We start from the raw sequence: 15,036 nt of genomic DNA, 5'->3' as shown, positions 1-15,036 counted from the left end.
ATATAAAAGTTACATTTATACTATACTGTAGTCTATGAAGTGTGCAATGGCATTATATCTAAATATATATATACCTTAATTTAAAAATATTTTACCATTAAAAAATGCTAAACTTCATCTGACAACAGAGGGTTGCCACAAACCTTCAATTTGTAAAAAAAAAAAATGCACTGTCTGCAAAGTTTGATAAAGCCAAGTGTAATAAAATGAGGTGTGTCTGTATAAAGTTATTTCTACATTTGTAATCATACTTTATTTTTTAGGTATTTGTTTTAAGATCTTCAAAAATTTCTGCCTGAGTGTGAAATTCTAGAGCAATTTGTTTGTTATAAATATAAACACACACACACTCACAACGAGATCTGGAAATGATTTGAACATTTGTATCTTAATTAGCCTTCTTTTGATATGTATTGATGCTAGGAGCGGGGAAGTCATGACTAGATTTAACAATTGATTCATACAACATCAGAAATAAGAGTTGCTAAAAGATAACACAGATTTTGCCAAACCAAAATAATTGACAAGCCAGCTACTCTGACTTGAGGGGAATTACAAAGTTTGATCTAAAGAGACTCCCTTACCCATCAACATATTTATCTATTTCACTTTTAATGTCTTTTTTTTCTTTTTTTTTACTCACTCTGTTTTGGGAACAGCTTTTCTCAGCCAGAAGAAATCAGTCTGTGCTAAATACTTGCGGGTTTGCAGGACGTTGCCAAAGTAGTCAGATTCTGAAAACTTGATCTGAATAAAACAAACCACAACCATCACTGTTCTAAGTGTAGATAAGAGATGGCTCTGAAAAAAAAAAAAAGAATTCAGCGCACAAAAGAGCGGCCAGCAGAGACACTGCACTCCTCGCATTATCTCTCAGCCATCACCAGTTAACCCAGTATTCACAAAACCATGAAATTTCACCTCAGTGATTTTTCTTTTAAAATAAAAAGCTCAAAAATCAATACGGTCAATTCTGGATTACAATTAAAAAAAAATAAGAGAAGTTGCACTAATTTACAATGCATTTCATTTGCTTTATAATTGAAAAATCTACTTTAATCTTTACAGAACATATTAGGTTTGAAATTTCTTTGCCCACATGACTTCTTGATCTTTTCTAAAAATGTGTAATTTATTTATCTATCATATAGGTTCTTCTAATGACACTCAGTTTAGTCAGCTGAAACCTCATTTAGTTCATAGATGATGATTTGGCCAAATGGCAAAATCCAATTTATTGTAATCAGTATTTGTTCATGAAGGGAGAAAAATGAAAGTGATTCAAACTGATTTTCTACCCTAAGAGTCACTAGAATAATTTAATTATTAACTGAAATTATCTATCAAAACTCAAAAATGATCTGGTCACTAAAAATTCATGAAATGACAGAAGCCAAGTATATATAGCTCACATGGAAAAACAGGAAGCTGACAGCGCACAACAATGCTGTCTATTAAAATAGGGAAAAAGACATAATTGATTCTTGAGTTCCTTTTTTTGGAAGAAGAATGGCAGACAGTTTTAATTCTATAGGCATGATCTATAAAACCAGCAGTACTTAAATATTGTAAATAGTATCTGTGTAACAGTAAAAGCAATGGTTCGTAGTTCTCCCTGACACTTTGGTTTTAAATATATTAAAATGTGGCAAATAAAATAAGAATAATACACATTTGAAGAAGCAAATAATCAAGAGTAATCATATTTTATTAGCTGTAATATTTTTGTAAATTTAAGCCATGATATTCTTAAAAGCAAAAACTAAAATACAGCAAATGAAGGTATATGAGACCCAGAGGCATAACATCATAGATACAAATGAATATATACAACTTGACAGTTATAAACTTGACAACAGCCTGTTTGTTGGCCAATGTCTGGCTCAGGTTTCTCTTTTCCCTAACATATCATGGATATTCATTTTGTCTGCAGAGTAACTTTTGTTAATTATTCAACTTAGCAATCCTTCCAGGGGACCATGCCAATATATACAGAAAAGAATAAAATAACTAAAGCCACAGAGAATGAGAAAGGCAGGAATGAAAGGATCAAATCCTGGCATCTTTGGCGATCCAGCTGGCCAACAAGTTATAGAGATAAGACTTCAAATTGTCCCTCTCTCAATCCTCTTAGGGGTGGTGGCTGATAAATAAACCGAGGTATAGTCACCTAATGGAAAACCACACAGAAGTCTAAACAAATGGTCTCTATGTGTGAACATGAAATAATTTCAAAGGCAATGCTGAGAACATTAGACTAGTTGTATGCACTAGAGAACTTTAAAATTTACAACTAATTAAATAATACTATATGTTGTTTATGGGAACATACTTGTGTAGCAGAAGCATGAAGAAATGCATGAGAATGAGAAACACTAAATTCAAGAGAGGATTTCTAGGGAAGGAGACAGCCGGAGGTGGGGGAAGGAGACGGGCAGGGAAAAAGGACATTAGGTCAAGGAGGATTACACAAAGAATTTCCAATGTATCTGCTTTATTCATTTAAAATGTATGTATGCATGTATACATATGCATGGCATATGTATGATGCCAAATATGGCAAATATGTTTGATATATGTTAAAGTTTGAGGTGTTCAAAGTATGATTTTATATGCTTTTCTGATGTTTGAAATGCTTTATAATAAAGAGGAATCTTAAAAATCAATTGTATTTTAGGTAGATGTTTATACTCAGCCTCAGATGAAACAGAGTAAATTCCTTGTTCAAATAAATGACCTTAACTAGCAATCCTAATACCTTCCCAGATCACACAGTTAAAAGACGTGTCCACTGTTTAATCATTTTTTAGCTTTCATTTCCAACACAGCTCTGTCAGAACTTTTAGAATATGATTGCAACTGATAGAAAATTCAGATATGTTCTTGGGTTGAGAGCATGTTCTGGAAAATGCTCCCAAAGGAATTTCCTTCAAAAATACTAACTTTTTTTTGTACTATCAATGGGGTCACTTGTTACTTTTAGAAGAGTTTGCTAATGGTACTTTCCTGTTCCATTTGGGGGAAAGAAAAAAAAAAACCTTGACATTCAGGTTGTTCTACAGATATTAAATGCAAAATTTTCTTTAAAAAAAAAAGGAGTTCCAAGTCTAAAAATACTTTAAATAAATATGGTCCTACCATAGCCATGGAAATGATCATGGAGAACAAAACTTGGAGGCAAATAATGACAATTTGCCAACAGCTTACCTATGTTCAGAGGATACATTTTAAATTGCTTTAATTATTAAACTGAGCATAGCTTCTATTTCTTAGCCTAGTTCGGTTGATCTATTCTATTTATTCAATGGAAATCACAGGTAATAGGGGACAATTTTTACCTTTCCCTGTAAGACAGGTTGAGTGTCTGGGGATAGGAAAGGGCCATATGGGAAACAGAGATGGAGAGATTAGGGAACCCGGCTAAGTCATCCAGTCCACATCATTAGGCTCCTACTTCAGCGTTATTTTCACTGGCCCTAATAAGAAAACTGATGATTCAACCGAAAGAGTACAAGGAAGGAGGAGGAGAAGCTGTGATTAAATAAATCAGGGTACAGTTTACTTACTATCAGACAGCTGTTAAAATGATGGTAACGAAGGCTATGGAAGACAAGGACAAAACAATCTATCAACTGTAAAGGTCAGTGTACAAAATTATATGTAAGCATCAATTACAGCTATACAAAAATGGAAAGACAAAATAACACACTAAAACAGAAGTATGTATTATTATGTTTGAATACCAACATTCAGGGTTTTTTTCATTCCTTTTCTCTATTTCTCAAAATTTCCATCATGTGATAATACTGTGATAATTTCAAGTATTTCAACAGGACCCTGAAGGAGAAAAAACTTTGAAACCTAGCAACCACTGGGAAAGTTCTGCTTATTGTAGAGATAGCAATAAGAATGAATGTGCATGAATATTTTAGAACCACTTGTGATCTTCCCAAAAAATGTTTTAACTCTGAAAGTGACAATAATTGGCTCAAAAAGTCTCTTGTCCTTTCAGTTACTGGTGACAATCTAGGTCAAGTTGATAATGACTTTCAATCAACTGTATCTCCTGACTTTTCAACTGAGTGACCTTTGGGGGATTAATTGCGGCTCTCATGTCATTTTCTAAGAATAGCTGTCCAGAAGATAAAATCTAGGGGAATCTGACTTTCTCTTGGTAGACACCCTATCCTGGATGTCTAGCACCAAATGCAACAGACTAAATAGAAGAATAAAGCTATTACCCTTCTCAAAGGTGTGGAACACATAATAAGGGCAAAACAAAGCAATATATTCAGCTTCTCTGTAGGATCAGTAAATACAAGTTGATAAGACATTTGGAGAAGGAGATGGCAACCCACTCCAGTACTCTTGCCTGGAAAATCCCATGGATGGAGGAGCCTGGAGGCTACAGTCCATGGGGTCACAAAGAGTCAGACACGCTGTTTACTTTACTTTCACTTTCAAGACACTACATGAGCCAACAGGAAGTACAGATTCTAGACTACTTTTTAAGTTAACCCATTCAAACATACTCAGTGATATATCCAGAGACATCTAGGAAAGATTTTATTTTAGGCAGCAAAGAACTGTGAAAACTTCAATGGAATCCAGATTTTAGAATTATGTTTTCCCTTATTTAAATAGCAAAGTAATATGCAAGATTGCTGTGTTTAGATGGCTTTGCTGTAAGTGGTTATGTACGTATACATATATACACACCTACATACAGGGATGGTGTTCACACTGTTTAACAACCTACATATACAGAACACTGCGGAAGATAGAATTCCCACAAGCAGCCATGCAAGGGTGACTCTGAGGGAGCATCAACTACCACACCAACCAGGAACCAGATGAGACCAGATGGCCTGCTGCCACCACTGGGGATAAAGGGAAGTCTTGGTCTGCTGCAGCCAGCGGAGCACTGAAGATGGAGGCCGCTGTGCGGGAGGGACGGGGGACGGGCTACAAGGCTGGTGGGCACCAGCGCACCTCCCTCCAGTGCCCATTCTTGCCTTTCCAGGGTCATGAGGGCCAGAGATCACTTGAGAAAGTTGGCCACAATGGTTCATTTTGTGTTTTTACCAAGGAGTACAGAATGGTCTCAACAACCTGTTTTTCTAGAGCACTCCACCTAAGTATCACCTCGCTCTTGCATAGTGGCAACAGCACTCTCTGTCATTTCTGCACACATAAAACATGCACGCATAAACACACAAGCATTCCACTGCTAACAGTAGACCAAGGCCTGCCCCAGAGAATATTATGTGGGTTCACATATTACCTAGACATCTCTATTCACGTATTTATGTCTATGTATCAAATGTACATGTGTATCACTCACCAGAAACACTATCTCTGAAAAATTACCCACATCCTATTCTCCTAAGTAAATGGACGCCGGCTATGATTCTGACTTGAGCTCCTACTATAATTCCCCACTGGCTATCACAACAGTGAGTGATGTGCCTAATGGGCTCGATTATTTACCTATTGTCTCTCAGATACATGCACACCCTTTTACTCGGGTCTGTAATGCTGGGCTGTGAATCTGAAAACCATGTTTCCCAGGCACCATTGCCCGTTGGCTTCCTGCCAATAGGAGGCACTGAGGGAAATCAGGTGGCAGGAGGGGAAAGGATGCTATGTTTGTTCTCTTCAGTTCCTCTTTCTCCTTTCTTCCAACAATGATCTGGAGTGGCAGTTCCTCCTCTGCTCTCGATGGTACCACCACCTCCTCCCTTTTGCATCCCTAGACACAAGGGAGATCACTGCTTCCTGAAAAAGTTATTAATCTCTGGTTTACCTCACCTTCCAACCTATTTCCTATATTAAATCTCCTCTCTGAAATACCTAGTGTGGTTTGGCTTTCCTGGCTGATACAGAAATCTCCCCCAAATTGGTAAAAACTCATTCTTGTGTCTCTCTCCATTAAGGAGCAGTGAAGGTACACTTTATAAGGTTTATTTAAACATAGACTGATGTCTTTCTTTTTAGACTGAGTAGCAGGCTTTCCTGTACACTACTGGTGTGTGTGTTAGTCACTCAGTCGTGTCTGACTCTTTGCAATCCCATGGACTGTAGCCCACCAGGCTCTTCTGTCCACGGAATTCTCCAGGCAAGAATACTAGAGTGAGTAGCCATTCCCTTCTCCAGGGGATCTTCCCGACCCAGGGAATGAACCTGTGTCTCCTGCATTGCAGGCAGATTCTTTAGCGTCTGAGCCACCAGGAAAGCCTGTACACTACTGGAGGTTCACATAAAGGGCATTGCCTTTCTTCTTGCTCTTTTAAAAGACTAGAAAAATACTGCTGCTCAGAAATACTTTGCTGGCTATCTTAGTTTACCCTGTCATGCCCAGAAGAAACATTTTTTTCTAATTCTTTACATTTTCCTGTAAGTTCTTTTCCATTTGCTCTTATCTTCACATGACCCCAACTTCAGTTTTCAGTCTTTCTCCTTGTTGTTGTTGTTGCTCAGTCACTCAATTGTGTACAACTCTTTATGAACCCCCAGACTACAGCATGCCAGGCTTCTCTGTCTTCCACTAATTCCCAAAGTTTGCTCAAATTCACGTCCACTGAGTTCATGATGCTATCTAACCATCTTATCCTCTGCTGCCTTATTCTCCTGTTGCCTTCAATCTTTCCCAGCATCAGGGTCTTTTCCAATGAGTCGGCTCTTTGCATCAGGTGGCCATCAATCCTTCCAATGAATATTCAGGGTTGATTTCATTTAAGATTGACTGGTTTGATCTCCCTGCAGTCCAGGGGACTCTCAAGAGTCTTCTTCAGCACCACAGTTCAAAGCCATCAATTCTCTGGTGCTCAGCTTTCTTTATGGTCCAACGCTCACATCCATGCATAACTACTGGAAAAACCATAGCTTTGACTAGACAGACCTTTGTCAGCAAAGTGAAGCCTTTGCTTTTTAATGCACTGTCTAGGTTTGTCATAGCTTTCCTTCCATGGAGCAAGCATCTTTTAATTTCATGGCTGCAGTCACCATCCACACTGATTTTGGAGTCCAAGAAAATGAAATCTGTCACTGCTTTCACTTTTTTTGCTTCTATTTGCCATGAAGTGATGGGACCAGATGCCATGATCTTAGTTTTTTGAATGTTGAGTTTTAAGGCCAGCTTTTTCACTCTCCTCTTTCACCCTCATCAAGAGGTTCTTTAGTTCCTCTTCACTCTCTGCCATTAGAGTCGTATCATCTGCATATCTGAGGTTGTTGATATTTCTCCCAGCAATTTTGATTCCAGCCTGTGATTCACCTAGCCTGGTATTTCACATGATGTACTCTGCATATAAGTTAAATAAGTAGGGTAACAATATATAGCCTTGGCATACCCCTTTCCCAATTTTTAACCAATCAGTTGTTCCATATAACATTCCAACTATTGCTTCTTGACCCACATACAGGTTTCTCAGGAGGCAGGTAAGGTGATCTTGTATTCCCATATCTTTCAGAATTTTCCACAAAGTGTTGTGATTCACACAATCAAAGGCTTTATCAATGAAACAGAAGTAGATGTTTTTCTGGAATTTCCTTGCTTTCTCTATGTTCCAATGATCAATTTCTCCTTGACTTTTATCTAATCCATTCCCCAGTCCCTATCTTTCTTTTTGTGTTTGTGCCTGATGAATCACATCTTTACTTGCAACAAATAAAGTAAGCTGCTTTTCATTTGCAAAGGCCTTTCCTGTTCAGAGTTTGTATTACCAGAAATTTCTCAGAGGCCCTATAGTAGTCCTTATCTACATATTTCTCAAAACTGAAAACACAGTCCCATTGTGTATCAGCAATACTTTAGTCCTTTTGCTATTAACCTTGGGGACACTGTTACTATCTATCACACCAAGCATGCTTCATCTATTTTCAGGTTTTCTTTATCAGTTTCTGAACAGAAATGGATTTTTTGCTTCTTGCATTTATATTTTTTTCACTGTCTTTTTTAAGCTGTTAGAAATTCTGCGGTGTAATTGTGTCTATCTCAGTAATGAGTCAGATGAAAGCCATTTCTTCACAAAAGTACTTTAAAATCTTGGTATATAATGTCTTCAGTTCAGGCTGTGGAGACACGAGGAAATACACCTAACACTGCATCCTGTCTGGCGTCTTGTCTCTTTTCACAAAAGGTACTACATTTATTGAACTCTTAAATTTGGGGCATTCACTTTAAACAGCAGCAGGCTGCCAACAAAACTTGATCAACTAAACACTGTGAATGAGCCCTGAATGCTATCTTATTGGATTAAGGCTTGAGACTGTTCCATCTGTGCAGCCTCTTAAATCAATTTCGGGCACATGGATATTATATGTGTTAATTTGTAATGACTTCTCCAAACCAAAATAATTTACTATCAGAAGTGAAAATTGAAGAAGCTATAACTAACACTTCTAGTGTGCTTCCTATGTGCCAGGACCAGTTCTATATACTTTAAGTATGTTCACTTATCTGAGCCTCATAGCAGCCCTGGAGGCAGGGATTGGTGATGGACAGAGTTGCTGATGGACAGGGAAGCCTGGTGTGCTGCGGTCCACTGGGTCACAGAGAGTCAGACATGACTAAGCAACTGAACTGCACTGAACTGAACTGAAGGCAAGGATTATGACTATCTCCATTTTGATATGAGGAAAGTGAGATGAAGAAACTGAGGCACAGAGAGGTAGTATAACCTACCTCAGGTCATACAGCTAGAAAACAGAAGAATAGGGAGTTCACTCCAGACACTTTGATCCCAGGATCCATGTTCATAACCACTACAATCTGCTTCCTCTCAAATCTCATCTACATTCTTTTTTTAAAAAAATCTTTCTTGTTGGCTGTGTTGAGTCTTAGTCGCAGTGCACAGGTCCTTCCCTTCTCTCCAGTTGTGGCACACACAGCACACGGCCTCGGCAGTTCCAATGCGCAGGCTCAGTGGCTGTGGTGCACAGGCTTAGTTGTTCCATGGCATGTGGGATCTTAGTTCCCCAACCAGGGATCGAATCCACATCCCCAGTATTGGAAGATGGATTCTTAACCACTAGACCACCAGGGCAGTCCCCTCCTCTGCAGTCTTGACTTGAGATGTTTGTCAATCACATGTAACTCTCCAGGTTCTCCTGCTGAGGTACTTTGTGACCTGGTGATGCTCTTCTTAGCAACAATAGTTCTCATTGCTGCTAAGTTATAGCTATCATTTATGGGGAGATGACTCATATGCCAGACACTATGGTAGGTGCTTTTACACGTATTTAATCTCACTTAAAAGATGCTTGCTCCTTGGGAGAAAAGCTATGACAAACCTAGACAGCATATTAGAAAGCAGAGACATAACTTTGCCGACAAAGGTCCATCTAATCAAAGCTATGGTTTTTCCAGTAGTCATGTATGGATGTGAGAGTTGGACTATAAAGAAAGCTGAGCACTGAAGAACTGATGCTTCTGAACTGTGGTGTTGGAGAAGACTCTTGAGAGTCCCTTGGACTGCAAGGAGATCCAACCAGTGCATCCTAAAGGAAATCAGTCCTGAATATTCATTGGAAGGACTGATGCTGAAGCTGAAACTCTAATACTTTGGCCACCTGATGCAAAGAACTGACTCATTTGAAAAGACCCTGATGTTGGGAAAGATGGAATGCAGGAGGAGAAGGGGACAACACAGGATAAGATGGTTGGATGGTATCACTGACTCAATGGACATGAGTTTGAGTAAACTCCAGGAGTTGGTGATGGACAGGGAGGCATGGTGTGCTGCAGTCCATGGGGTCGCAAAGAGTCGGACACGACTGAGCAACTGAACTGAATCTCACTTAATCTTTTCAGCAATACAAAGACTTGGCTATTATTATTTTCAGTCTTCAGATAACCAAAGGGAAGCCAACTGAAATTAAAAAACTTGCACAAGCTCAAACAACTAGTAAGCCAGAATCACTCCAAAGCCTGTGCTCTTACCCATTTAACAGTATGACCTCCATCCCTTCACTCGTCTCAACCCAAACAGCTCTGGGAAAGCAGTTCCCACCTACTCTTCAACTCACTCCTCTGTTCCTCCAGCAGGGGTGCCTGACAAGAACCCTGCAAAACCCCTTCTCTGATTACAAGCAGAGTTTCCTGGACCCAGATTTCAGTCCTGGCTCTGATGCTAGGCAGGGCACTGAGGAAATCACTTAACTACTTTGAGTCTCTATATCCTTTTCTGCAATACTCAGATAAATACCATTTATTTCACAGGTTCAGTGTGGTGTTTAAAAGATAATGTACATGAATTTGGCAAATGTGTCAGTATCTTTCATCATCATACTAATAGTGAGATTTTTCAGGATCAAAACAATGTGTAATAAGATGGGCTGTCAGAGCTTTGGGATACTGTGAAGCACAATTATTTTCCCCTACAGCAACTAGATCAATACTTTGGAAGGCTATATCTTGGAGCCCAATGGAGAAATTTTCAAATTAAAGTTTTCACTCACTTTTGAATGATCTTATAAAATTCCAATGTTCATGTACAAAGCTAGGATTGCTTGTTAGGCCACAATCTCAGGAAAGAGCTACACTACAGAACCATAGTTATTTAACTAATTTTTTAAAACTACTTTTTCAAGAAAATCTAGTGAATGGTAAAAAGAGGGAGTTTTGTGATGAAGAAAAGTTGTTTACCAGAACTATCTGTAGGAAAGCAAATGACAATGGTTATGATTAGAAAGGCCTGCAATGAATGTATCTACTGGAAAATATATGTCCCATAATATTAGAATAAAAAATTATTATTTCTCCATCAGAAACTTACTATAAATATACAGTCCAATTCACAATAAATTATAGAATCACATGTATATGCACTTAGTTTGCCAAAACACTCATAAAGCTTAATGAAGTTAACTCACAACAGGCAAGATTTATTACTAGTCATTTATTATGAATGAAGCACATAAAGACTATTTAACAACAAATATCATACATTCACCATTAGAACGTGTCCACTAATTGTAAAATACTCAGTTTTCTTAACTCTTTCCTGTATGATCAAAGTAGACCAAATCCAAACCCATTTGCTTTATGGTACCCACTCAGGTACACATTCTTTCTGACACTTGCTTTATTGTGAATCTGCTGTAAATCTTATGCTATGTCTGCATAATGAGGCTCATATCTAGCCAAGGAATGACTCAAAAGTTGGTGCTTTATGGCACAACCAGATTTAATTGCCTAGACTTGGGTTAGTAGAAAGGCATGAGGCCAGTAGAACTTGCCAGGAAAAAAAAAGAAATTATAGTAAATTTAGCACTTACTGACTTGAGGTCTTCATTAATATAAGTATCATTCATTATAAACTCAGGATAGCCAACTTTTGCCAAAACAGCTCTTGCCTATAAAAAGGAAAAAGAAAAACGATATCAGAATTTCAGCACTTAAGTCATTAATAATCACAGGATGTAAGAATGCAACCTTCATCTGAAAACTCTATTTACTGAATATCTACTATATGTAATCAACTGTGAAGGACAAAAAATTTAAAAAAAAATCTAAGTGCCTTCCCTCGATATGTTAAAAGTATAGTGAATGTAGCAAAGAACTATATAATTCAACATAAAGGTTTAGATATAGACAATATTGTCTATAAATAGATAACTGTATTTATAGAAAATATTGTTATTGAAGTCCAGAGCAGATACTATTTCCTCATGGGGAAAATGCTTAATGGAGAAGGGGACCAAACTGAGTCTCAGAGAATGGTTGGGATTTCAAAATGTAGAGCTAAGAGGAAGGAATTCCAGGAAAGAAAACAGCAGGAGCAAAGTCAGGGAGATGAAAAACAAAGAGTATGCCAGAGAGATGGTAAATAGTTGCATGGAGCTGGACTAGAAAGCACAAATGGTGGACAGCAGAAAAAAATGCAGGAAAATCATCTTTGGCCTGTTCACAGTGTTCCCCGAATGCCACGCTGAGAAGTCTGTGTTTGATTTTACAGACAAGAGAGATCAAAGTATTTTTAGCAGCAATAAAATGAGTCACTCTTCAGTGAGATTATCTGTGCAACCCTGGGAATGATGGCTAGGATGCCAGAAAAATTGGAGGGAGGGGGTCCAGACTAACTGAAGATGCATCATAACCATCCTTTTGATAGACATACCACTTATTCCCTGTTTTGCAGGATACAGGAAATGGATAAAGGAAAAAGCCATCTCTGGTACATACAAGGAGCCTCCACAGCAAGGACGGGCAAACTATGGCCTCTGGGCCAAATTTCTCTGCCTCCCTCCCCCTCCATCTGTTTCTATAAATCAAGTTTTACTGGAACACAGCCACGCCTGCTCATTTGCATGACTCATTTACATGGCTGCTTTTACACTGCAATGGCAGAGTTGAAGAGTTGGGAGAGAAACCCTGTGGTCTACAAAGTCTCAAATATTTACTCTCTAGCCCTTTATTTTAAAGAAAAGGTTTGCCAATCCTTGCCCTCAAGAAACTGTCTCCCTCCATCCCCCCAACTCAGGGTTTCACCAAAACAAAAGAACAGCTTACTCAAAGAGTAAGTACAGTGGCAGGGCTCTGGCCAGATCCCTTTTATCACTTCAGCACATCCCTCCTCAGGATCTATGTTCTTCTTTCTTTCTAAAGGCAAGCACCTGAGACTTTGAAGGCCCGCCCAAGGGCTACTAGGATACTCAAAACAGCTCCTTCCCGGGAGTTTATCTGCCTTGGGCCCCCAGCTTCCACTGGCGGGCAAGCAGCCCTCAGCCAACAACTGACTGTAGCAGGAATGTGAAAGTCCAGCTCCTTTGCTTCAGTTCAGGATGGAGTATAAGGTACAATTTGCATGTCAAAGTTCCCTGCAGGATCAGACTATCTGAGACTTCCCCTGAAATGGACCCCAGTCCATCGCTTACCCTTCCCAGTCTGGCTTCCCTCATCCCCTGCTGGCTTCTCCTGGGTGCCCTTGCTGAATAAATCATAAATCACTTGAATGTGAATCCTCATCTCTCATCTCCAACTCTGCCTCGAGAAGACCCAATGTAAGACACCAGGCAATCCCAAACATACTGATTTTATTCCAGCGAAGCTAAAACCATTGCCCTTTGCACACTGCTCTTAATAATGAGTCTTTTTTTCCTTCAACCCTTTCAATTTTCCTCACTCAAGAAAGAAATAGAATAAGATAGTACATTTTCTTTATCTTCCTTGAGATAATTCAAATATTAAATGTCAGCAGAAACTTGAAACTCCAGATTCAGAGATTTTACAAGTGCCATAGGACACACTCATAATGGGTTTTGCTATTCCAGACTCAAATACAGCACAGATCAAATTTTGTCTTCAAATCCCTGTGAGTTACACTGAAAGCCTGATGTGACCCAGACAGCAGGTAACTAGAGGTTACAGCTCTCCCCTAACACCAAACAATACATCCTATGTCTCTAGGTTACCTTCTTCTGAGACTCTTCTAATATTTCCCTCATTGTGTTTAATTCCTCACTGTGTTTTATCAGCTCACCACAAGTCATATATATAACTATAACAAATAAAGAGCTCCAGATAGCTTCAAAAAAAAATAAAGGAATATACAAGCTGAGTCATCCACAATTGTTTTCTGAACACCAGTCTTTCCAGAGCATGCTGGTGAATTATGCATTGTTTTTCAAATCTCACGCTCTGGGTCCCCCACTGCACTATAGAGCTTCACAGAATATATTACTTTCTGCACTGTATATGCAGGTCATGGAATCCTTTTTTATTATTTAGCAATACCATGATTTGAAGAGAGCCAGAATACAGGTATAAAGAATCTCTATTCATCTGCTAAGAACACAAAGATAAAGTAATAATACTAATAGCAACACTGCCAACACTGGAAAAGAAGACTTCTTCCCCCAAACTGTGCTGTGTTGTTATGCCTCTATTCAAACTCAAGTCATCCCTGCCAGTCAGCCGGTTGTCACTTCCACATCTTCCCACCCCACCCCATGCTACTCTCCCCTGAGAAGCCTCAAAACCCCATCTCCCCAGACCCCAGGGGACCTGGCTCCAGGTCACACATTGTGAATGAGAAGCATTCACAGGAAACAGGAGTAGAGGAGGAGACACCAGTTATTCACTCACAGCCAGTAGCTCTGGGCAGGCATGGCACAGCTGCAGGTAGCAGGTAGAACACTTGGCCAGCAGTTCCCACACGCTCTCTGCAGAAGACCCCTATGTGTGTGGGCAGCAGAGACCATGGGCAGGCTCTACGCTTCACGGCCCAGCCTTTCTGATGACTGCATAAGCCAAATTCCTGTATTATACACCTTTCTGCTTGACACACTTAGAAGGGCACCCACTCTCCAAATAAAATCTGAGAGACCCTATAAAGCAAATAACTGATCACATCACTTTGTAATTTTCCAAGAATGGAAGAAACGAGGCACCAACAGCTTGATGGCAAAGGATTAGTGAGGCAGGCCTGAAATCAATTACTCCATGGGTTATATGGAAAAGAAGGAAAGGCAAGGGCCACACCAAATACTGAGAGAATGGGGGGATAAATGGATAACAGACTGCACATTATATCCTACAAGAAACATTTCCCAGGCTGCTTGTGGCTAATCAAAAACTCCAGAGTCTTCCATAACCAGTACGTGCATTCAGTTCACTTCAGTCGCTCAGTTGTGTCCTACTCTTTGCAACCCCATGGACTGTAGCATGCCAGGCCTTCCTGTCCATCACCAACTCCTGGAGTTTACTCGAATTCATGCCCATTGAGTTGGTAATGTCATCCAACCATTGCATCCCCTTCTCCTGCCTTCAATCTTTACCAGCATCAGGGTCTTTTCAAATGAGTCAGCTCTTTGCATCAGGTGGCCAAAGTACTGGAGTTTCAGCTTCAGTATCAGTCCTTCCAATGAATATTCAGGACTGATTTCTTTTAGGATGGACTGATTGGATCTCCTTGCAGTCCAAGGGACTCTCAAGAGTCTTCTCCAACACCACAGTTCTAAAGCATCCATTCCTTAGTGCTCAGCTTTCTTTATAGTCCAACTCTCACATCCATACATGACAACTGAAACAAC

General features: G+C 39.4%; 1 protein-coding gene across 2 annotated transcripts in view; it reads right to left on the bottom strand.

Moving 5' to 3' along the window:
• Positions 1-15,036, bottom strand: part of PHEX (phosphate regulating endopeptidase homolog X-linked) — a 196,015-nt gene that overhangs the window by 55,266 nt on the left and 125,713 nt on the right. For both annotated transcript variants that reach the window (XM_043459539.1, XM_043459540.1), the window contains exons 14-15: positions 11,281-11,358; positions 644-747 (exon numbers count right to left, since the gene is read on the bottom strand). In XM_043459539.1, the coding sequence (XP_043315474.1) occupies positions 644-747; positions 11,281-11,358 (182 nt within the window). The remainder of the gene's footprint in view (positions 1-643; positions 748-11,280; positions 11,359-15,036) is intronic.

This window comes from Cervus canadensis, chromosome X (genome assembly GCF_019320065.1).
Source record: "Cervus canadensis isolate Bull #8, Minnesota chromosome X, ASM1932006v1, whole genome shotgun sequence".
NCBI classification, from domain to species: domain Eukaryota; kingdom Metazoa; phylum Chordata; class Mammalia; order Artiodactyla; family Cervidae; genus Cervus; species Cervus canadensis.
This window is presented reverse-complemented; position numbering and strand designations above follow the sequence as displayed.